Source organism: Oryctolagus cuniculus, chromosome 2 (assembly GCF_964237555.1).
Source record: "Oryctolagus cuniculus chromosome 2, mOryCun1.1, whole genome shotgun sequence".
In the NCBI taxonomy this organism is placed as follows: Eukaryota; Metazoa; Chordata; class Mammalia; order Lagomorpha; family Leporidae; genus Oryctolagus; species Oryctolagus cuniculus.
Window position 1 is genome coordinate 115,433,108 of NC_091433.1, and position 25,138 is coordinate 115,458,245.

The following is a 25,138-nucleotide window of genomic DNA, read 5'->3' on the forward strand; positions in this document are numbered from 1 at the left end:
AGGCATTTGGTGAAATGGTTAAGTTGCTGCTTCAGGTGCCCGCATCCTATATTGAAGTGCCTGGATTTGAATCCCAGCTCTGTTTCTGATCTAGCTTCCTGCTAATACGCATCCATCTGAGCAAGTGGTGGCTCAAGTAACTGAGTCCCTGCTACGTATATGGGAGATCTGGATGGAGTTCCAAGCTCCTGACAGTCCTGGCCCAAACCTAGCAGTTGCAGGCATTTGAACGAGCATATGGCAGCTCTCTGTTTCTGACTCTGTCTCTGTCTCTCTGCAATTCAAATAAAAGTTAATAAATTTTTAAAAAGATATATTTATGTATCCTAGAGGTAGAGTTACAGACAGAGAGAGGGAGAGAAAAAAGGAAAGATCTTCCATCCACTGGTTCACTTTCCAAATGGCCACAACGGCTGGAGCTGTGCTGATCCAAAGCCAGGAGCCAGGAGCTTCTTCCGAGTCTCCCATGCAGGTACAGGGGCCCAAGGACTTGCGGCATCTTCTACTGCTTTCCCAGGCCACAGCAGAGAGCTGGATCAGAAGTGCAGGAGCCAGAACTTAAACCTGCACCATATGGGATGCCAGTGCCACAGGCAGAGGCTTAGCCTACTACGTTACGCCAGCCCCAACACATTTAAAAAAAAATATATATATACTGGGAACCCCCATAGGAGGGAAATTTATATAAAGTTATACTCTGCATTTATGCTGCTTATTGGTACTTGTTGCTGTTTGATTGCTTGGCTCTGATTTTTTCAAAAAAGATTATTTATTTATCTGAAAGAAAGAGTTACAAAGACAGAGTATCTACTGCATGATTACATTTATTAAAGGTTTTATAAGATGCAGACAGATTTATTGTGACAGAGAACAGGTCTTTGATTTCCTGGGGACTGTGGGTGGACAGAGAGGTGGACTGCATAGAAATAGGGGGTGATAAGAATGTTCTTTACCTTGACTACGGTATATGTGCATCTCTCAGAACCCATCCACATGTACACTTTCAACAGGTGCAGGTCACTGTGCATGGATTACACTTCAGTGATATGGATTCTAAATTCTCCCCTTCATCTTCGCTGGCAGAACCTTGGTTTCCTTTGGAGTGGCCATACACTAGCCTTGCAGCTGGGGGCAGCTGTTTGACATGGTCCGGCCTGTGGAATGGATGTGGAAATCCTCTAGTGGAGCTTTAGGGAAGGCTCTTTGATAGGGAAGATTCAACTGGTTGCCTGCCTTTTCTTCCCCCTTTCCCAGCCTGTAATGAAGAAACGATGCTGAATTTGCGTGCTGAGACCGAGGTAACAGGCACGAGGGAAGCAGTCCCAGGAAAGGATGGGAAGACAAACGCAGCCCGAGCTCCCACGCAGCTTCATTGAAGTGCCCTGGCATCAGTGAGAAGAGCAACCTCTTGCTTGTTTCAGCCACATCATGACAGTTTTCTGCTGCTTACAACTAAACACAGCTTAACCAGCACATTCCCTTCTTAATGGCTTGAGCCTCCTCTCTCTGCATCTCAGCCCTTGCATGAGTCCACTTTTTGTGACTACAATGAAACGCCTGAGGCAACCTATAAAGCAAAGAGTTTATTTCAGCTCATGATTTTGGAGGTGTCCAGCCCCAGATCAGATGGATTTCATTGCTTCAGCCTCTGGCGATGGCACTCCTGCACCATCTGAGTTTTGAGGCAGCGCAGGGCACCACAGAGCAAGAGACAGGCATGTGTACATCCCGATGTCTCCCCTTAGAAAGCCATTGGGGGGGCGGCGCTGTGGCGTAGTGGATAAAGCTGCTGCCTGCAGTGCCAGCATCCCATATGGGCGCTGGTTTGAGATCCAGTTGCTCCACTTCCGATCCAGCTATCTGCTAATGGCCTGGGAAAGCACTGGAAGATGGCCCACGTCCTTGGGCTTCTGTATTTGCATGGGAGACCTGGAAGAAGCTCCTGGCTCCTGGCTCATGGCTTTGGATTGGTGTAGCTCTGGCCATTGCAGCCATTTGGGGAATGAACCAGCAGATGGAAGACCTCTCTCTCTCTCTGCCTCTCCTTCTCCCTGTGTGTAACTCTGACTTTCAAATAAATAAATAAATCTTAAAAAAAAAAAAAAAAGCCATTAGGCTTCAATCATGCGGGCTCCACTCTAATGACAGATTTAATCACTTGCTAAAGGTTGACCTCTAAGCGACTTAATAGTTTCCAGCCTCTTTGTATCATCAACATAAGACTTTAGGGGCTGAACTGCATGAGTTTGGGGCCAAATTGCTTCCAAACCATAGCAGACCTATTGCTGACCTTCTGGACTAAGCCCAGTTTTAGAATCTTAATCGTTCTGCAATGCCTGACCTGGGCACCTGCGTACCAGCTTCTCTTTCTGAGGCAGACCCATAGACCAGCTGTCATACCTGGGCACTTCCCTACCCTTCCCTGCAGTGCTCAGACCCAGATTTCAGAGCTCACTCTCGGTCACCCTGGCGCTCTCTGCTGTCCTGAGGCCAACAGGTTGTCTTTTCCCTTCTCCTTCTCCAAGTTATTTTCCCAGTCAGCTGACCTTGACTCGGGACTTTCTTTTTCCAAAATGGAAATATTTGCATTTTTTTCCCGGAATATAAAGGAAATGCTCCTTGCTGGCATTTTCGCACCGCTCTGCTCTTCTGCCTATAGTTTTTAAATGTAGCACTTATGCCGTTTTAATGACATAAATATGTGTGATGATTAAAATAACATGTCTCCCTAACTAGACATAGTTGTGCTTCAGAAGCAAACTTCTGTCGTTTTACTCACATTTTTATTCCCATTACGTGCAAGAGGCCATGTGATACTCTGTGGAAGTTAAATGAATGAATACAAATTCCATTTCATTAATAGGTAGAAAGCAAAATCTTCATTTATTAGCTCAGATAAGCAACCTCGCTCATGCCGGTTTTTGAAAAAGTTACAAAACCATGAAGACCAGCTCACCTAGGACAGACACACTAGATGATTTTGTGGTTTGTATTGATTTCCTGACACTCCCCTCATATCAGCTATTGTAATCCCTTACTTAGGCAAGAGAGTTCTATCCCGTTTTACTTAGCAGATAGCAGTCAACTGGTTTGAGCTGTCCCATCTACCTCCTCCCCATTTCAAAGCAACATTCTCTAGGGGCACCTCCTAATCCCTGCTCTCAACGTGGAAGACAGAACTCTTCCTTTCCCTATAGCAGCTCTGGACTCCTGCTTCCCTAATCAGCCCTCTCTGTCTACAGCAACTCTCATCTCTTCCTTCCCTCTCAGTCCTCAGGGATCCATCCATCCCTCTATCTATCTACTCAATCGACAAGGACTTGGTGAACATGAAACTTTTTGCACCGTCTTAGGCTCCTGGAATCTATCAATGATCGTATCTTCACCGAACTTAGATCCAAGTGAAGGGAGACAGACAGGAAGCGAAATAAATGTGTGTAGTATTGAAGGACTAAATGCAGAAATAAAACACGGGAGAAGTACAGGAAGCAAAGCGATGGGGATTCTAATTTTATATATGGCGGTCAGGAAGGACTGCACTGGGAAGGTGACAAAGCCTTGAATGACACGAAGGAACATGTCTCGTGGGCACCTGGTGCTCTGTGCTGAATCGGGCCTTCCCTCTCTGTATGCTGAAGTCCCAACTCCCAGTACTCCAGACGGGAAATGTATTTGGAAATCAGGTCTCTAAAACGATGACATCAAAAGGAGGCCATCAGGGTGGAGAGCTAATCCAATATGACTGACATCCTGCAAAGTGGAAGAGACACCATGGGCAGCACACGCACAGAGGAATGACCACGTGAAGAGTTGAGAGACAAAAAGAAAAGGCCTCATTAGAACCCAACCCTGCTGGCACCTTGATCTGGATTTCCAACCCCCTGAACTGTGAGACAACAAATTTCTGTCGCTTAAGCCACCCAGCGTGAGGTATTTGCTATTATGGCAGTCCTGGCAGAGCAACACACTAGGGAAGAGTTTCGCAGGCCAGAAAAACAGCTAATGAAACCCCCTCAAGGTGCGACTTGGCCGGCTTTGTTATAGTGGGGAGGCCAGCAGGGCAGGACAGAGTGAACACCTGACATTGCAGGGAATGAATTCAGAGAAGTCTCGGGAGCCAGACGCCCTGGGACCTTCTCACCTATGGTAAGGACTTGGCTTCTATCCCAAGTGAATGGGGGACCAGTTGAGGGTGATGACTCATCTAGTGGGTAAGCAGGAAAGTGCAAAGTATATGGCTCAGCAAAGACTGAGTTCCGAGGGCCCAGCACGGCTGAAATGAAGACTGTGAATCCTCAGCTGAATTTCGCAAGGGTGGCCTCTGGAGTCGGGGGTACAAATGCCGGCCGTAGTGTGCCCGATTTGGAGAAGAGGAACTAAAGAGTTTCCACCTCTGTTGAGCTTTGCTGAACAGAAACCAAAGAGATGTGGGGGTGGGGGTGTGAGTTTTGTTTTGTTTTTGGATGGGAGAAATTAAGAGCACCTGCTTATGCAGATGGGGATAATCAAGGAATCAGAAAAACTGACAACATCTTTTAAAATCTTCACAGGTTTTTTTTTTTTTAATTGTTTTAACTAATTTATTCGAGAGACAAAGATCCAGTAAGCTCCCATTCACTGGTTTACTCCCTAAATGTCCCTAACCAAGGGGGCTGGGCCAGGCTGAAGCCTGGGTGGCAGGACCCGTGACTGCTGCCACACAAGGTCCGCATTAGCGGGGGGCTGGAGCCAGCTGTGCATCCCAGGTACCGGCGTCTTCCCCGCTGGGCTCCACAGCCGCCCGCTTCACAGTCTTGACGGGGTAACAGACTTCCGCTCCCCTCGGTTTCGATGCATCGCCGCAGGATGCCAACTTCTTACCAAACACCTGCAGGTGTGCTTCGCGACTGTCAGAGAAGTTCAGACGCCTTCGCCGAAGTGCCAGCTCGCGTCCACTCTGCAGTCTCGAGAGACAGGGCGGTGCAGAGCCAGGGTTCTGCTACCGGCTGGCTACGTGGTCCGGGGCAGATGACGTAACTGCCCGGCCCGAGCTCTTCCAGGGGGCGTCCGCTGTACTGGTCACTGCGCCGCGGCCGCGAGCACCCCGGTTTCCCGCGCCGTTTCACCCTTTTCAGCCACCTCTAGGGACCTCACGACTTGCTCGGTCGCCTATCTATCTTTCCTTCTTTTCCACCTAGACTGCCTTGCAGCCACTGCGGCAGCTCCTTTAACGCCGGCCGCCTCCCCATCACCAGGGACTCGCCTCCCACTCTCCCTTTCTCTAGGGACAGCGCTCTTCACAGTCAGAATCCGCCACGTATTAAGTGCCGCTTCCAACCAATCAGGAAGCAGTTAGCGCAGACGTTTGAGCGACATCCACCTCCGCCAATGATTTTCAAGCCTTCGCCAGCGCCTCGTTCTGAGGGGCGAGACCAATCGCCAGGGTGGCCAATCCGCTCCAGGGAAGGTATTCCGGGACCTTTGAGGTTCACCAATGAGATAAGGAGATATGGGGAGGCGCTTTGCTCATTGGTAACTGCGTCCGGAAGAGGGCCTGGACTGGAGGGATGAAAGTATGATTTGGTTGGTAAGCTCGATGTTGACAACCGGGGAAAGCCTGTTTTCTCCGAAAGGACCAGCTCGGGGGCCCCGGATTGGCAGGAGCCGCAGCCAATCGGAGGGCAGAAGCGCGGAAAGTTTGCTCAATGGGCGATGTCAGAGGGAGGCTGTCACTCAGGTGGTGGTGGCAGAGGCTGAGCTGAGACGTGGCCGGGGAGACGCGGCTGGCTGTCCAGGCCGTCGGGGCGGCAGTGCGGACCCCAGCGCGCTCTCGCCCAGATCGCAGGCTCCGAGAGGCGGGCGCCGGCGGCTGCGCCTCCATGCCCGCGCGCGGGGCGGGCCGCTGATGGAGCGCGCCACCCGCCCGGGGTCGCTGGTGCGGGCGCTGCTGCTGCCGCTGCTGCTGGCCCTGACGGCGGGGACCCGGGCCGCGGCGCGCGCCCGCGACCTCCCCGCGCCGAGGGCGGAGGCGGCGTTCGGCCTGGGGGCCGCGGCCGCCCCCACGTCGGCCGCGCGAGTGCCGGCGGCCGGGGCCGTGGCGGCGGCGGAGGTGACGGTGGAGGACGCCGAGGCGCTCCCCGCAGCTGCGGGCGAGCCGGAGTCGCGGGGACCGGAACCCGAGGACGAGGCCGAGCTGCGGTCGCCCGGCAGGTGAGCGCCCGCCGACCCGCGGGAGGGGCTTGTTTACGATGGCGCCGCGGAGGGTCTGGGGGTCGGGGGACAGGGGGCACCCGCGACCCGGGGTCAGGGGTGGGCGCCTCCCTGCACAGCGCGGGGCGAGCGCCGGGCCGCGCCGGCTTCCCACCCCCGAGGCCGGAGACCGGCGCCAGGCCCTCGCCAGCATCCTCGAAGGTGTGGGAGGGATGCTTGGGGAATGCAGCGCGCAGGTCGGGAGCCGCTTGGTGCCTCTCGCTGTTATTTGGTTTTATTCGTCCTCCCGGAAACCTTTCCCGCCCTGTCATTTCCTTGCGCGAATCACCCGGTGTGACAGCTGTTTGCGTCTTCGTTCCGACGACTCCGTCTGTCCCTGGCCGAGGGCTGAGATCAGCGGTTCTCTAATGGAGATCTGCCGAACCCCTGCATCACGTTCACCTTGGGGATGCTAGTGCAATGAGCAGTGCTCCGGACCACACCCGTAGGGTCTTGAATGTCGACATTATTTCCTATGTAAACACCCAGTGTAAAGGTAGCATGGTTTCGGAGCCTTCTGAGAAACGAGCCTTCAAGGTGCGTGTTGTAAAGCACTTTTCAAAATGTAGGCACCAACGACAGGTGGGTTGACGGGGAAGCGTTTTGCAGGCAGCCAATCGCAGCACGGAAAGACAAAGTGATGTCTTCATGGAACAACTGGACCGACGCAAGGAGCGTCAGGGAGGGCCAGAGAGGGCTAGGGTCTGGATTAGAAAGCACTATAAGCCTCTGAGGTAGGAATTACTGCATCATAATAAGTTAGACTAACTTTTCAATTAGCTATCAGAATCTTGATCTACATTACCTTGAAACTACTGTAAATAGTAAATGTACCACAATTCACTAGGCACCCTTTGAATGTTACAGACATTTCTAAGTGACAGCTTTGAACAATTTTCCCGAGCTCACTAATGAATCAGTTCCCCTGCCGAAGTGCCTTTTGTTTATCTGAAAGAAATGTCCAAAGCACCTGCTCTGAGTACATTAGGATAGCAAGGTGTTTTGTTTTGGTTAGAAGGCAAAGCCACTTTTCAGCGGGTACTTGCTGGTGCCGACAATGGCCCAGGGTTAGAGGTGCAGGCAGCAGCGTGCTGTGTGTCCGGGAGGACCCAGTGAGGAGACCTGTGACAGCAGCACACGGAGCACACTGGGTGGGGCACTGGGGTGAGGGAGGTGAGAGGCCAAGAAAAGGCTGTGGCAGAAGGAATGGGTGGTGGAGTCGTGGGGACTTGAGCAAGCGGCAGGAGGCTCAGAGGCTGCAGGTTATGTCTAGAGAACGCTTTTTCTCTGTGTACATCTGAGCCGCTTTGCAGTAAGATCATCCTGCGATCCACACGCCCATTCAGGTTTGAGAAATGTGCAGTGTCTTGCACGCCACACCCGATGAAAGGTATGCTTAAGGGATATTTCTCTGGCACTGGCATGGACCAAAAGCTTGAGGTAAGGGAAGCGGAAGGGGAGGGTATTATAGCTGTTCAGATGAGAGGTTTAGTGATGAGAGGTGTAGAACTGAGCTGACAGATTTGAGGGATGCTTGAGGCGAAATTCTTGGTTCCTGGCAGGTGTCTTGCTTCCTTCTCGTTTTGGCAGCTCCAGAGATCGTGGCGGTGCCATGAAAGCACACATAGGGAAATCGAGAGGTGAGGAGAGCTGGGGAGGAAAGGTCAGGGATTTGGGGTGGGAGAGAGGGACTCGCAGGTCACCCGCAGGGTGGCGGTCTGGTAAGCAGGTGGATAGGAGGGAAAGGCCAGGGTGAACAGTTGAAACTGTGAGAGAAGAGGCTCACAAGAAAACCTCAGGACATGCCTGACCTTTTAGAGAGGAAGAAGAGTTAGCGGATACGGTGCAGCGGGCCAGGTCGGAGACAGAGGATGTGCGCTGGGAAGAATGAAAGATCTGGTGCTGAACACACTTGAGGAAGTAAAGCGGCAGAGAAAAGGCACTGCAGGAGGTTCCTGAGTCACCCTCCCTGCTCCTCTCCCCCTTCCCTCCCTGCTGAAAGCCAGTGTTTAGGACTTCATAGACTGAGAGAAGCAGCTTGTCCAGACAAGTTGAAGATGAGAGGAATCGATCAGGAGGTGCAGGCGGTTGGAGAAGGTCTACTTAGCAGGCGGCGGGTCGGGAGTGGGCACTTCTTTCTCAGAATCAGGAGTGAAGACAGCGTTCTGCCTGGAACAGAGAAAGTGATCTTTGAGACAGGCCGTGGTATAGGACAGGGGGCTGCCTGATGGGGGGAATGTTCTCGAAATCTTGGAAAGAATACACAAAGTTTAGCAAAGTTTTTCCAAGTGCTCTTAAAAAAAAAAAAGCCAAAACCCAGAGACTGCCAGTTCCATAATAATAGACCAATCTCCTGTTTGTTTTAACAAGGAGAATTAGGGGAGGAGATCTGAATTAACCAAGCGTTTAGTACAAACAGCTGTGAGGAAGGAGGCCCCTTACAAAACTTTAACAGAGGGAGGTGGCAAACTAAGATGTTTATTTTTGTATGTTGTCTTTTGGTGCTTAAGAAGCAAGATGAGACTCACTGGTTGACTTTTTATTTTTTTTCTGCTCTCTATGAAATGTTCAAGTCTCCAATGGTTTCATTCTAATAACTCTGTATCTCAAGCATGGGAATGGGTGAATAAGCCAATTTTTCCTCCCTGGGGGAAAAATAGCTAAAATGAACTATCAGGTTAGCAGTCTTGTTTGTGTTTCTTCTGTTAAACATTACACTTAATTGAAATTTAAATGGGATGTCACTGCAGAAAGTTAGGGAGAAAGTCTCAATCTCACCTTACTGTTGTGTTGTGTGGATGTAGGCATAATATATGTTAACAGTTTTCTGCCTTCAAAACAAATAGCAAATCACAAATTGGGGTTCTTATGGTGGGGTGGACACCTTCGTATTGAGAGCATCCTGACAACCTCAGATCTTGTAAAGAGCTAGTTTTGACTATCACACTGATTTGCAAAATACATGTTCCTTTTTCCTCTGTCTCTGCTTCCTCTCTAACAGAAGTATTGCCAAGTCTGACATTTGTCTCTGGTGCTCCTTCAATTTCTACATCTGGAACTGAGTTTTTTGGATTGAGATAACATGAAAATACTTAGCAATGTAAGGTGTTTTTATTGCTTTTCCTCTCTGTTCTTTCAACACTGGTCTGATATGAAATAAATGTACATCCTCAGATTTTCAGATTGATGGATACCTTTGCCTGTTTTTTTAACTGCTAGGACCCTTAGTATGTCTGAGTATAGCATCTCAAAAGACAGTGTTAAAAAGGAGTTTAGTCATCTAGTCCCATCACTGTCTACTTTCCCTACCCTAGACCCTTAACTAAAAATCACATTTAACATATAGCGTTCACAGTCATTAGCTAAAATAAACATCCAAGAGTACTTCAAAAATATTATGGAAAAATTGACCTGAAAGATAAATTAATTTTGGTGCAGAACATATTGAAATCTGTGCAGTTTTTTGTTTTGTTTTGTTTTGTTGTTTTTTAAATTATCTATTTGAGAGGTAGAGTTACAGACAGAGAGAGGGAGAGGTGGAGAGAAAGTTCTTCTATCTGCTGATTCACTCCCCAAATGGCCGCAATGGCCGGAGCTGGGCTGATCAGGAGCCAGGAGCCTCTTCCGGGTCTCCCACGTAGGTGCAGGGGCCCAAGCACTTGGGCCATCTTCTACTGCTTTCCCAGGCCATAGCAGAGAGCTGGATGGGAAGTGGAGCAGCCGGGATGTGCACAACCAACGCCCATATGAGATGCCAGTGCCACAGGTGGAGGCTTACTCTACTACACCGGGCCCCCTGCATAGTTTTTTATAATACACATATTTAAATTTTATTTTTTTATTTCAGAGAGAGCTAGCTCCCTTCTGCTGGTTCACCTCTCAAATGCCCGCTGTGGCTGGGCTGTTGCTGGCTGCATGAAGAGCCATGAGTCAGGAATGCAGTCCAGGCCTCCCATGTGGGTGGCAGGGACCCAGCTATTTGAGCCTTCCAGCATCTGCACTGATGAGAAACTGGAGTCAGGAGTGGGAGCCAGGTCTCAAATCCAGGCAGATATACCAGTGTCTGCTGGGCTAAATGTCCACTCCTGTGATAGGCGTTTTCCATGAGCTTTTCTGAAGATTCCTGGTATGTGTGGTTTTAAACATTTTTTTGCCCCAATTAATCTTTTAATTCTGTTTTCCCATGATCTTTTTAAAGTACCCATGTGCTTCAGGCAAGTCATGGCTGGTTGTTCCTGTTGTCTTTATCTTCATCGATTTCTGGATGCCGGATATGCTGTGTGGCAGGGACAGGCGGCCGTGCTTTCTCAGTCCCCTAGAGGGGACCTGCCTGTCAGTTGCTGTGAGCTGTAAGTGCAGTGAGGCTCTTCATTCCCTCAGTGTTGCTGGCAACGCCATTTCCTTTTCTCTCTTGTTGGGAGAGAGGAGCTGCATATACATCTTTATTGCAAACTGTTTTAAAATACAAAGAGGGAACTTGAAAGCTACAGAGTTAGGGCCTGCGCCCGGCTCACTAGGCTAATCCTCCGCCTGGGCGCCAGCACCCCGGGTTCTAGTCCCAGTTGGGGCGCCGGATCCTGGTTGCCCTCTTCCAGTCCAGCTCTCTGCTGTGGCCAGGGAGTGCAGTGGAGGATGGCCCAGGTGCTTGGGCCCTGCACCCCATGGGAGACCAGGAGGAAGCACCTGGCTTTGGATGGGCATAGCATTGGCCATAGTGGCCATTTGGGGGGTGAACCAACGGAAGGAAGACCTTTCTCTCTGTCTCTCTCTCTCTCACTGTCTAACTCTGCCTGTCAAAAAAAAAAAAAAAAAAAAAAAAAAAAAAAAGAGAGAGAGAGAGAGAAAAGAAAGCTACAGAGTTAAATATGAGGGATGAGACTATATCTGTTTTTTTTTTTCAAACCATGTTCTATTTGTCAGTAATCATTTTGATTTAGAATATTGGATGCAATAAAGTGCTTCCAAAAATGTTTTATTTTTTTTTAAAGATTTATTTATTTGAAAGTCAAAGTTACACAGAGAGAGGAGAGGCAGAGAGAGAGAGAGGCTTCCATCCGCTGGTTCACTCCCCAGCTGGCCACAATGGCTGGAGCTGCCCCGATCTGAAGCCAAGAGCCAGGAGCTTCTTCCAGGTCTCCCACATGGGTGTAGGGGCCCAAGGACCTGGGCCATCTTCTATTGCTTTCCCAGGCCATAGCAGAGAGCTAGATCGGAAGTGGAGCAGTTGGGTCTTGAACCAGTGCCTAAAGGGGATGCCGGCGCTGCAGGCGGCAGCTTAACCCGTTATGCCACAGCGCTGGCCCCCCAAAATGTTTTATTCTAGCAGGAAAAGGCTGTCTCTTGCTCTTATGTTAACTACAACGTTGAAAACTGAGATTGTATTTCTTTAGGGTCTAGCTGATATGTCAGAGTGCTAGTGTCTAACTGACGATTTTTGACATTATATTTGTTTTGGTTTGGGGCATAGCTAGTCTTGTGATACGTTTAAAGAAAGGAGGCTTATTTGGAGATTTACTTAGTGAGGACTAGGAAGTCAAGTCCAATTAGTTCTAGTTTGTATTTAAATGAGAACGTGTGCTTCCTTTAGCAAGGGCATATGTTAGAGCAGAGGATTGTTGGTTACTCCAATTCAAGGCAGCCAAGTCACATTTTAGCTTAGGGAGGTTTTTGCAACCCATGGAAGGAAATGGGAAACTTGAAAATAAGCAGTTGTGAGAGTAAACCCTGTTTAATACATGTGGTGCCCTTCTGTCACCTGCTTCTCTTCCTTAACCTGGGGCATTGGCGCAGTGGGGAAGGCTCTGTTAGAATGACTTTATGAAGGAATTTAGCTCGTACTTCTCAGACTCTGATAAACAACCTGTAAGTAGCCAGGCGTTCTGGCCAACTTAGTACAGCGCAAGCAAGAATAATGTATTCATGGTGGCATAAGGTCATTTCTGCCAAGTTGAGGACCTCCTCAGAGCAACTACAGGATAAAGGACATCTTGATGAGATTTCTGGAAAACATAAAAAGCTGCACATTATAGTAATATAGTAGTTACCACTTATGCAAACTTAAATTTGACAAAGTGATAGAATTAGGAAAACTAAATTCCCTCTCCTATTCAGATCTGGTGCATGATCTTAGGCAAGTCATATCTTTTCTAGCCTCCTTTTTCTTTTCTTTTTTTTTTTTTTTTTAAATATTTATTTCAAAGCCAGAGTTATGCAGAGAGAGAAGAGGCAGAGAGAAAGAGAGAGAGAGAGACAGAGAGACAGAGAAAGAGAGGTCTTCCATCCAATGGTTCACTCCCCAACTGGCTGCAACGGCCGGAGCTGTGCCAATCTGAAGCCAGGAGCCAGGAGCTTCTTCCGGGTCTCCCACGCGGGTGCAGGGGCACAAGGACTTGGGCCATCTTCTACTGCTTTCCCAGGCCATAGCAGAGAGCTGGATCGGAAGAGGAGCAGATGGGTCTCGAACCGGCGACCATATGGGATGCCGGTGCTTCAGGCCAGGCGTTAACCCTCTGCACCACAGCACTGGCCCCTCCTTTTTCATTTAATGTGGATTATATGTCTGCCCTCACCAGGATTTATTTACTCAACAAACACATTTTTTTTTTTTTTTTTTTTTTGACAGGCAGAGTGGACAGTGAGAGAGAAAGACAGAGAGAAAGGTCTTCCTTTGCCGTTGGTTCACCCTCCAATGGCTGCCGCGGCCAGCGCACTGCAGCCGGTGCACCGCGCTGATCCGATGGCAGGAGCCAGGATCCAGGTGCTTTTCCTGGTCTCCCATTGGGTGCAGGGCCCAAGCACCTGGGCCATCCGCCACTGCACTCCCGGGCCACAGCAGAGAGCTGGCCTGGAAGAGGGGCAACCGGGACAGAATTCGGCGCCCCAACCTGGACTAGAACCCGGTGTGCCGGCGCCGACAAACACATTGTTTTTTATTAAGGTTTAGGCTCTGTTGTGTAGAAACATGTCTTTTCCTTCAGTAGCTCCAAGTTGGACAGGAAGATAATTGTATTCAAGGATTAACAAGTGACATAAAAGTAGTACAAGAGTGACAAGTAGGGGCAGGCGCTATGGCATGATAGGTTAAGCCTCCGCCTGTGGTTCGTTAAAAAAAAAAAATAAGAGTGACAAGTATGGAAGCATCAGGTGGGCAAGTGGTGAATGTGGAAAGCGTGAGGGACCATGGGCAGCAGAAGTGAGCGAGTGAAGGCACAGGGGCGTTGTACAGTGAGCAGTGTTAGGTGATGGGTGGATGGGTGTGCAGTTAAGGGAGGGAGAGATAGGGACAGGTTGTGAGAGAGAAGTAGGTAATACATAGGTCCTGCTGAAGATGCAGAGCTCTCTCCTTCTCTGTCTCCCTCTTACCTCTCAAATAAATAAATTAAAAAAAATTGTTTTTGATATTTATTTGAAAGGCTGAAAGATAAGGGAGCACTCTCATATGCTTGTTACATTCCTCAAATGCATGCAGTGGTTGGGGCTGAGCTTGGGGGGTAGGCCAGGGACAAAGCCAAGAGCCTGTAGCCAAGAACTCAATCCAGGTCTCTCACCTGGGTGGCAGGAACCCAGTTACTTCAGCCACCACTGCTACCCAGAGTCTGCATTAGCAAGAAGCTGGAGTCAGGAGCCAGAGGTAGGTATGAGGCCAGGGGCCTTGATGCGGGATGCCGGCATCTTAACTGCTAGGCCAGACGCCCACCCCTAAGATCATTTTCTAATTCAGAGTACCCTTCTTTTGCAATTCTCACATAGATTTCTTTGGAAAGCTGAGGAATACTGGATAGGGAGGGGAATTGGATTGTTCCCTTTCTTCTGGTTTACTATCTAAAATTATTAGGATTTGCAGTCTGGCTAAATCTTTATTTTCACAAATTAGAGTAATATTTACTACTTGAGAAGTTCAAAATGAGAATTAGTGTATAGTTTGGAAGCTAAATGAATGATTTTACACATTTGATAAATTGTTCTTTGAAAGGTTTCAGACATGTTTACTTGAACTTATTTATCTTGGTCAACTAGTTTATTACTTTGAATTTGTGTATATTGTACATCAAGTGAAATAGAAGAGATAGAGTTGTATCTTAGAATCCTAACCAGGAACACAACTCTACATGAATTTGTGGATTTAAAGCAGACAAATAGTCCTACGGGAGCTGTACAGTTCTTTCTTCCATTCAACAAAGTATTTATGGAGAATCTGCTATATTTGGGGAGGTGGCCGGGGTTGGGGAGGGAGTGTGTTCCAGGCAGAGAGACCAGTAGTACCTGCAAAGGTCCTGACATGTGTGAAGAACTCGGGGAGTTGTCTGGGAGTATTGATTTGGAGTATGTGAACTTTGAGAAGCCTGTTAGAGATGGAAATCTGGTAGGCAGTTATGTATGTTTATTCTTCACTTAGAAGCTTGGGGCCAGGGAAAGAAATTTGGGAGTTGCCAGCATACAATTGACAGTTTAAAGCTACGAGACTAGATGAGATCACCCAAAAAATTTGTGTGTAAGTAGAGACTATTTTAAGAAAGAGGAAAGGTAAAGAAAGACCAGAAGATGAAACTGAAAGAGAATAGCACAGAACCAAGTTTAAAAAAAAAATTAGGAGAGCATGGTGTTCTGCAAGCTACATAAAGTGTTTCATGATGACAGGGGAAGTTGGTGTTTGGGTGCTTCTGACCACAAGATTAATCAATATGAAGGTTATTGGTGACTCTTAGAAGAACCCTTCAGTGAGGCACAAGGTTCAGTAGTGGCTAACACTTGGTTAAAAATGGTTCAAGACAGAGGGAAGGAGAGGTTTTGGAGACATAGAGGACATAACAACTCTTTTCGAGGAGTTGTGTTGGGGGCTGGCTTTGTGGTGTATCAGGTTAACCTGCCGCCTGCGAAGCTGGCATCCCATATGGCCACAGGCTCGAGTCCTAGCTGCTCCACTTTGATCCAGCTCCCTGCTAATGTGCCTGGGAAAGCAGCAGAAAAAGACCTAGTATTTGGGCCTCTGCACCCAAATTGGAATTTTGGGTTCCTGGCTTTGACCTGGCACAGTCCTGGCTGTTGCAGTCATTTGGGAAGTGAACCAGCAGATGAAAGATCTCTCCTTCCCTCCCTCCCTCCCTCTCTCTATCCTTGTCACTCTGCTTTTCAAATAATTAATGAAATATTTTGTTTAAAAAAAGGAGTTATATTACAAAAGGGGCAGGAAATAGATTGGAAACTGAAAGGGATAGAAGTGTTCATTTTGTTTAGTCTTTTTTTTTTCTAAATATTTTATTTATTTGTTTATTTGACAAGCAGTTACAGACAGAGAAAGAGAGAGACAGTGAGAAAGGTCTTCCATCCACTGGTTCACTCCCCAAATGGCCGCAATGACTGGAGCTGGGCCAATCCGAAGCCAGGGGTTTCTTCTGGGTCTCCCACGCGGGTGCAGGGGCCCACGCACTTGGGCCATCTTCCACTGCTTTCCCAGCCCATAGCAGAGAGCTGGATTGGAAGAGGAGCAGCAGGGACCAAACTGGCACCCATATGGGATGGCAACGCCACAGGCAGAGGCTTAACCTACTATGCCACAGCGCCGGCCCCTGATTTGGTTATAAGTGGAGGAAATACTAGCAAGTTTCAATGTTGTGTTAGTCTGTTCAGGCTGCTGGAACAGAATACCATAGCCTGAGAGGCTTCTAAACAACAGAAATGTATTCTTCAAGGTTCTGGAGGCTGAGAGTCAAAGATCAAGGCGCCAGCAGATTTAGCATCTGGTGAGGGCCCGTTCCTCACAGGTAGCATCCCATGTGTCCTCGCGTGGTAGAAGGGGCAAAGGGATTTGGGGGGCCACTTTTATAAGGGCACGAATCCATTCAGGAGGGCTCCTCCCTCATGACCTCATTGCCTCTCAAAGGCCCCACCTCCTAATACTCTCACCGTAGGATTAGGTTTCCACACAAGAATTGGGGGAGACACAGACACTCCTTCTGTAGCAAATGCTGAGAGAAGTGCTCCAGGAGAGAAGAGCTGACCTGTGATGTGGGAGCTCATGGCGGTGTTTTCTAGAGCAGGCCCTCGGTGTGCATGAGGAGGGTGCCTGTTGGCTTAAGTGGAGGTAGCGGATGGCAGCATGGACAGTGCTCTGATACCCATGGAGGGATGGTGGTATTCAAGGGCTTGTGAGTGAGAGCCATGATGGTGGGAACAAGCTCTTTTTTTTTTTAAAATAATTTTTTTAAAAAATTTATTTGACAGGTAGAGTTATAGACAGTGAGAGAGAGAGAGACAGAGAGAAAGGTCTTCCTTCCGTTGGTTCACTCCCCAAATGGCTGCCATAGCCGGCGCTGCGTGGATCCAAAGCCAGGAACCAAGAGCCTCTTCCTGGTCTCCCATGCAGATGCAGGGGCCCAAGCACTTGGGCCATCCTCACTGCCCTCCTGGGCCACAGCAGAGAGCTAGACTGGAAGAGGAGCAACCGGGACTAGAACCTGTCTCCCATATGGGATGCCGGCACTGCAGGCGGAGGATTAGCCAAGCGAGCCATGGCCCTGGCCCCGGAACAAGCTCATTTGATGACTTCTGTTTCCATCAAAGTGAACAGGAATCACACACTGAGACGTGTGAGCCTGGAAGAGCTGGTCTCAAAAGTCTGAGGAGAGAGAAAAATGAAAGGGTTAAGCCAGTTCAGTGGGGTAGTGGGTAGACTGGGAGTGGGTTGTGATAGTTGAACATCGACTGTGTTCGTGAGTTAAAGTGAGATAAGTCAACATGGTTTCGTTTTTCTCTAGCTGCATTCCACTGCATGGATGTGGGAATGAGACAGAGGAGGAAGATGGATCTAACCAGGGCCGGAGTTCTGCCTGTCCAGTGTGACGTGGGAGAGAGGGATAGGAAGTTGAGGGCATAAGCACGGTAGTGCTTAAGATGAAAGACTGGCATTTCAACTGGATAAGAAAGAAGGGAGGGTGTGATGGTAGTGAAGGTCCTAGGATCAATGGCTTCTTGGTTCTGGTGGGGTCAGAGGTTTGTTGGAGTCAGGGAAGTAGAGGAAGCAGACTGGAAAGAGTGGAGTAGGCTGCTGGGGTGAGGTGCTTGAAATTTCAGCTGGATGAGGGGTTGTGGTGATCACTAATGCAAAAGTCTAGGATCTGACAACAGGAGTGGCTGAAGCAAGGTAGGCGTGGAATGAAAACCCAAAGAACTGAGGCAAAAGTGTGTTAGGCTGTGACAGTACACTGGTAGCTTAAACCTTCCAGGAAAGAGGCTAAGGATCAGGAGACAACCAGCAGGAGGGATAATGAGTGGAACAGTCTGACCCTGAAGAATTTCGGAGAGGAGCGGGAGAAAATCGTCTAGAAATGGCCACAAGATACGAGGAGCACACCTTTCCCATCACTGGGCGCTGTTGTCGTGGGCTGGGGGAAAACCATTCTCGTTGCACCTGTGCTGAAGCAATCTGCCTGGAACACCCAGTTTCTGTGGGGGCAAGAAGCTCCGTGAATGTTCGGGAAGCCCGTATTTCAGGGGAGGCTTTCAGGAGGCGAGGAGGGTAGAAGAGGACCGTGCAGGGCATGGAGACGACCAGGAAGTGGCATAAACAGAAAATGGGCGTATTGAAACCGTCCTGCTCTAAAAACAGCAGTGGCCAGACTGTACCTTTCGTGGGGAAGGTGCCTCCCCCTCCCGTCTCTCCTAGCAGTAGAGGCCTGGCAGCGGCTGTTCTCTGGAGTGTATGGAATATTGTACCCAGTATCTTAGGAAGTTTTTCAATTTTTTTTATTCATATTTTAAAAGTTTCCTATTTTGACTTTTTTCCTGAATTTTTGTTTTCATTTTATCTGGAAGGTAGAGGTGGTGATTTTCCATACTTCACTCCCCATATGCCTGCAACAAACCAGGGCTGGGCAGGGTCAAAGCCAGGAGCCTGGAATGCAATCTGGGTCTCCCACGTGGGTGGCACTTGGGCCATCATCTGTTGCCTCCCATTGTGCACATTAGCAGGGATAGGGTTGGAAGTGGAGGAGCTGGGACTCAACCAGGATTGATTGCAAGTGTCCCAGGTATCCACTTAAGCACTGAACCAAAGGTGCACCCCTAATCCTGTCCTTTTCATTTCTCAACTTACAGATCATTAGTAATTATCAGCACTTTAGATGGAAGAATTGCTGCCTTGGATCCTGAGAATCATGGCAAAAAGCAATGGGATTTAGATGTGGGATCTGGTGCCTTGGTTTCATCCAGCCTCAGCAAACCAGAGGTAAGAATTTGCTCTTAAACGTTGACTGGGGAACATGATGCGGAATTGCTGATGTTAATAATATGTATTTGCATATAAAGCTTCGTCTCAGGACCCAGTGTCTGGGTTTCAGTTCTGCTTGCCTGTAACAGGCTGCGTCCCCTTGGGACAAATAATAACTTTCCTATTCTATAATTCCCCCCCTATGAAATAGCATGCATAATAGCACCTTTTTCTTAGGATTATTTTGAGCATTTACTGAGTAAATCATATAAATTAGTAACTGAGGAATAATAGCTGTTGTATCAATATAGCGCAGTACCTGAGGTATAACACAATCATTTCTTATTCTTATTTTCACAAGGCCCCCTAGGAGAAATAAGACAAATAGAAATGGGGGCCGGCGCTGTGGCTCAGCGGGTTAACGCCCTGGCTTGAAGCGCCGGCATCCCATATGAGTGCCGGTTCTAGTCCCGGCTGTTGCGGCCATCTGGGAGTGAACCATCGGATGGAAGACCTCTTTCTCTCTCTCTGCCTCTCCTCTCTCTGTGTAACTCTGACTTTCAAATAAATAGATACATCTTTAAAAAAAAAAAAAAGACAAATAGAAATGAAAACTTCATTGTATTTTACTGGTTAGAAATCCATGCCGTAAAATCTCATACATTAATATTCCCTACATTTTCCCTCAATGGTACATCCTAGTTGTAAGCATAATTCATCTGAAATTTCCTGGAATGTAATTCTAGATAAATCTGATTATTTGTAAAAAAAAAAAAAAAAAAGGAAATTGTGCTTAGTAATTCTGAGATCTAGAATGGTAGAGAGGAACGAGCTTTGCTTCCAAAACTACTCTGGCACGTGACGTCAAGTGAACACGTGACTTAGCTCCTCAGAGCTTCAATGTCCTAATCAATAAAATGAGGACACTGTCTACCTTGATGAGGTCGGGGCGGGACAGAAGGATTAAATCTTCGCTTGCAGCTGTATGTTTTGTTCATTTTATTTGGAAGGCAGAGACAGACAGAGATCTTTCATCTGCTGGTTGATTCCCCAAATGCCCATGACAGCCAGGGCCAGGCCAGATTGAAGCCAGGAGCCCAGAACTCTGTGTGTCCTGTGTGGGTGGCCAGGTCCCAAGTACGTGAGCCGACATCTGCTACCCCCTGGGGACTGTGTTAGCGGGTAGCTGGAGGCATGGAGCTGGGACTCTAACCAGGCCCTCCTACATGGGCCCCCTCAAGGATCTACTTAACCACTGTGTCACACTTCCACCTCGACTCCTTGATGAAGTAAGTCTCGCCTTTCCTGGAGCTTGACTCTTCTGTTAAAGTCAGTCCATTTTTTGAGTTGTGACTGCTAGTGTTGAAGCAGTCACCTCCTTTCCAGAATGCTGTCAGCCCTTGGCCACACCAAATTGGTCCCATAGGACACTCCCTAGAGTAGTCATTTTTCTGCCATCAGTCTTTCCCTTTAAAAAGCTTCCTGGCTAGAATTAAATTTGAAAAAGAAATCTAACATGAGGGGCTTGGAAATGACCTGAGAAGCAGTGATGGAACTTCTGATGGAAGGTAGCTACTGGTGACCCATCTGCGATGACAGACTTCCCTATGCTATCAAGCAAGGCCAACTGGAGCCCTGTGCTGGTGCACCCAGGCAGGTGCCCAGTTTCTGCATTCCTGGTATACTGAGCCCTGATTAGACTTTCAAAGTACCCCACTAAAGTACCTCCTATCAGAGAGTATACTGAAAATATCATTTGAGAAGAATGACATTCTATTCTACTGGGAATTCAACTTGGTTGTAGATTACATTAAAATTTTGAATTAGGTGTGGTACCAGCTAAACGTGTTTATTTGTGTTCTGCTGGGATTATGCTTGGGTATGCACGTTTTGCTTTATTTTTAAACTAGACATAAACGATGATCAGCAAAATGAGAAGATTGTAAGCTGCTTACATCTAAGGTAATGTTACAGTGTGTTGTAGTGGTGCCAAGCATGTGTGTGTGTGCAAACGGAAACGTTTACACAAACCAAGGGAAAAGTTGCATGGTTTCACATAGTAGAATGCAAATAGCTGTAATAACTGAAGTGCTATTGCATGTGTTTAAGTGATAAGTAGCTAGTCATACTCAAAGGTGTTCTTAAAAATAAGTGACATTAGCTATGTGAGTTTTAATCTACAGTTCATCTTTTTTTTTCCTGTCCCTAGTTGTTATTGTTTTCTGTGGTTTAGTAGGGATCTCTCATTTTAAGCGTCTTCCTTCCCACCCACTCCCAAACCTAGATCCTTTGGATAGAATAGTTTGAAATGTTGAATTGCAAGTGTATTCCAAAAGTTCATGGTGCACCTTTATAGCAACCAATGAAAAGCGCATTGGCCATTTTTCCATGTAGGAAAAGAAACCTGAGACATCTTTTCATTATCTAGATTTTAATTTTCTACTTTAGAGAAAAAATAAAGGCATTGAACCAGGGATGAAAACATGATAGCTTTTCTTGATTTGACTGCTGCCCCAAGTTCTTGGGGCCGTTTGTTGAGAGCATACAACGTTGTTCCTACAGCATTGCAACGTGAATGTGTACTTGATGAGCCTTATACATGGTGTAATTCTCATTAATAATCCTCCTGAAGTTGGTGTCTTGGTTCCATTTTGTAGAAGAGACAACTGAAGCTCCGACATTACTTGCTTAAAGTTACAGGCCCAGTGTCTGATAAAGCTGGGATCAAGCCCAGACTTGCTTACTGAGCCACCTTCTGCCTATCTGGGAGCCTGTTTCCCCATCTTGTATGTGTCTCTTATAATCAAGCTGGGCAGTTCATGTAGCACAGCGGGCTTCACGCTCTTTGGTCTAAGGACCCTTTTATACTCTCGCAAAAATTATTGAGGGTTCCAAAGAGCTTTTTCCCAGTTGGGTTATATTTATCTTAGATTAAAAATTAAAATGGATTTTCAAAAGACTTTTGCATTAATTGATTAGAGAGATTAAAAAGCCCATTGCACAGTTAACATAAATGATGTATTCATATGTAGAATAACTACATTTTCCAACACAAGAAAATGTAATGAGAAAAGTGGCACTGTTTCACATTTTTGTAAATCTCTTTTAATTCCTAGTTTACTAGAAGACAATTTTTTTAAAGAATTATTTTATCTATTTGAAAGAATTAGAGAGGGAGAGTGGTCTTCCATCTGCTGGTTCGCTCCCCAAATGACCACAACGTCCAGAGCTGAGCTGATCCAAAGCCAGGAACCACGAGCTCCCACGCAGGTGCAGGGGCCTAAGGAGTTGGGCCATCTTCTGCTTTCCCAGGCCATGGCAGAGAGCTGGATATGAAGAGGAGCAGCCGGGACTTGAACCAGCGCCCATATGGGATGCCAGCGCCGCAGGCTGGGGCTTTAACCCACTGTGCCACAGTGTGGGCCCCGACAATTGGGTTTTTAAATCTGATTCTTCATTAAAATTTTTGCATTGTTGTTTTGGTTAAATTATATGGAGGAGGAACTCCAGCCACATATGTATATAGTTAGAGAAGGGAAGGATATGAGCATTTTAGTAGTCTGTTCAAATAATTGTGGTTGTTGTTTTTTTGTTAGTTTTTTTTTTTTCTGTTCACAAAGAAAAAGCTCCAGTCCATCTTTTAATTTTTTTGAAAATTTCTGACATTATGGAACTAAACTGAAATGAATTAATATTCCACGTTTACATTTCCATGACAAACAGAAAAATTCATGAGCCAAAAATAAACCCAAAAGAAAAAAAACATGGGAAGCTTATAAAACTAAACATGGATCTCAGCGTTAACAGCTGAATAGAGAAAGAAATTTCTAATTTTAATTAAAAAAATCACGAGTGGATGATGAAGTGTGTAGAAACTAAAAATTTACAGACTACTTAAAACCTGGATAGCTGACTGTTCAGAAACTACACAGATGAATTATGGGTGGTGAACAGCAGAAAGGGATTGTGGGTGAGTCTTCAGTGGTCTAGCTGCTCCCCATGCCACCTGTCTGCAAGGAAAACCTGACATTGATTGAGTATTGAGCCAGGCTAATGCTGGCAACAGATCTGGTGATGGTAACTTGCCTATCAGTAGATCCTTCTTCTGGGTTTGCAATTTTGATCTGTGCCCCAGACATCTGACTGATCTCATTTTTTTTTTTTTTTTTTTTGGCTCTTTAATGCCCAATTATGCAGCCAATCAAATCATTTGGAATGGTGAGTTCGTGAGTAGTCCGGGCAGATGCATCCAGACCTGCCCAATATCCTTTCACCTCTGGAGAGCTGGATTCAATGCCACTGAATCCAATATTGCCATGTATCAACAGAAAATGAAACTGTTGCATTGCCAACTGGTGCAGCTTGGTCAAATCTGGCTGTGCAATGGCATACTGTCCTTGAATGGTATAGGCCTCTAAAGGTGGTCCCTCCAGGTCAGGGTTGAGGCACATGGACTGGGTGGTGTGGGGAAAGCTCGCTGCCCATGTTGTACCTGTCCTGACCACCTGCAAAGATGACCGAAGAACTTTACGGCTTGGGCCAGTACAGGATGGTCACACCCTTTGGGGGTACTCCAACATGACCACATGGATTTGTTTGACACACTCAGTGATGGAGGGCGGGATGCCAGCAATAGTGATGGCCTGCTCAGTTGAGTTAAGGAACATATCCCTACACCTGAGCCCCTGTACTCTCGTTTTTCCTTTTTTTTTTTTATTTATTTATTTGTTTATTTGAAAGTCAGAGTTATATAGAGAGAGGCAGAGAGAGAGAGAGAGAGATCTTCCATCCACTAGTTCACTCCCAAATTGGCAACAATGACTGGAGCTGCACCGATCTGAAGCCAAGAGCCAGAAGCTTCCTCTGGGTCTTCCCATGCGGTTGCAGGGGCCCAAGGACTTGGGCCATCTTCTACTGCTCTCCCAGGCCATAGCAGAGAGCTGGTTCGGAAGTGGAGCAGCTGGGTCTGGAACCAGGGCCTATATGGGATGCCGGCACTGCAGGCAGCAGTTTTACCCGTTATGCCACAGCCCCGGCCCCTCTCGTATTTCCTTGATCTTGCAACCACCTTTTCCAGTGAGCAAGTCACACTGACTAGCAGGAACCACCAGCCTCAGGGTAACTGGAGGTCTACAGGCAGCTATGCTATTGGTCATAGAGCTGCTGATGTCCTCTTCCTGTTTGTCAATGATCGTAGCAAATGCGTTGAAGATGGCATTAGTGGGTCCAGCTAAAGTGATCATTCTCTCAGGACATTTCCCTTCTGAGATGTTGATACGTGCACCACTCTCCTCATGCATCTTCTTGTCAGATTCTCCCTTTCTTTCTGATGGTACTGACACTTTCTTTGCCATGCATAAGTAGCCGGATGGTGAGAGTGACATGTAATCCACCTTCAGTCACACTGATGTCCATGTCGTGCTATGTTCTTGGGAGCTGGACTTTGAACGGTCAAGTCTGTGGTCACTGATGGTGTGAAGCCAAAACTGCAGGCGCGAGAGGTGGCTGAGGGGAAAGGGGGAGTAGGGGTGAAGAGGAAGTGCAGGAGGCCTGTGGGGGGTGGACAACAGGGGGACAGGAAGACAAGGGAGAGGAAAGGGGGAGACAGAAGAGGAGGAAGAGGGAAGGGGGAAGAGACCCTGGGGCGGGTGGAGGGCACAGACTGCTAGCTGCTGCCTCTGCTGGTCTGGGACGTGGTCATTGTATTTGGTACTACACGGAAACAAGTGGAAGATTTGTAAAGGTTAATCACACCATGGAATCCAAAATTATACAGTTTACATTTTCTACCTAGTTGCATTAGCATCCATTGTTCCGATTTGCCTTTTATGCTTTGTGATTCCTAACATCATTTAGAAAATATTGACCTGCTAGGTCCCATAGATCTTCCAAATGTTGATGTATTTCTTTATCGACTATCAGCTCTGTTGTTATTACCTCTGAACTCACCAGAAAAATCTTAAGTCCTGGGAAGTTATCAAGCTTGCACTGGCAGATCAAAGTTTTCCAGTATGCTAACTTTCACCTGAAACCCTGAATCTTACCACAAATACTGTCAGTTTCCTTTGGAGTATGAGGTCCGTTTTATTTGTCTGCCAATACCCAAGTCTCCTAACCATAGGTTTTCTCAGTTGATTTTCAAGTGAAAATAGAGCTCTGAACAAGGCAGCTCATTGAGCTCTGAATTCAGTCCCACAAGTGTTTTTCCTTAAGATGTTCTTCAGTATGTGGAGAACTACACACAGTACCTCATTAGTCATGCAGAGTAGTAAAGAGATGGGTACTCAGGGTCAAGCTTTAATAAAATTAATCATTTTTATTGCTCATCATCAAAGACTTTTTTTTTTAAGATTATTTATTTGAGAGGTAGAGTTACAGACAGTGAGAGGGAGAGACAGAGAGAAAAGTCTTCCATCCTCTGGTTCACTCCCCAAATAGCCACAACAGCTGGAGCTGAGCCAATACGAAGCCAGGAGCTTTTTCTGGGTCTCCCATGTGGGTGCAGGAGCCCAAGTGCTTGGGCCGTCGTCTAGTGCTTTCCCAAGCCATAGTAGAGGGAGGGATCAGAAGAGGAGCAGTTGGGACTAGAACTGGCACCCATATGGTATGCCAGCACTGCAGGAGGAGGATTAACCTACTGCACCACAGCACTGGCCCCCAAGGACATTCTTAAGGACAATTATCAGGGCCAGCTCTGTGGCATAG

At 47.4% G+C, this 25,138-nt stretch overlaps 1 protein-coding gene and 1 pseudogene across 1 annotated transcript in view; one reads left to right on the plus strand and one right to left on the minus strand.

The window, feature by feature from the left end:
* The first annotated feature begins 5,605 nt into the window (after window positions 1-5,605).
* The window catches only part of EIF2AK3 (eukaryotic translation initiation factor 2 alpha kinase 3), a 77,951-nt gene continuing 58,418 nt past the window's right edge, over window positions 5,606-25,138 (plus strand). Inside the window, exons 1-2 of the mRNA XM_017340230.3 lie at window positions 5,606-6,189; window positions 18,322-18,451. Coding sequence (XP_017195719.3) covers window positions 5,885-6,189; window positions 18,322-18,451 — 435 coding nt within the window. The 5' untranslated portion in view covers window positions 5,606-5,884. The remainder of the gene's footprint in view (window positions 6,190-18,321; window positions 18,452-25,138) is intronic.
* LOC100348883 (poly(rC)-binding protein 2-like) lies at window positions 18,458-23,848 on the minus strand (annotated as a pseudogene).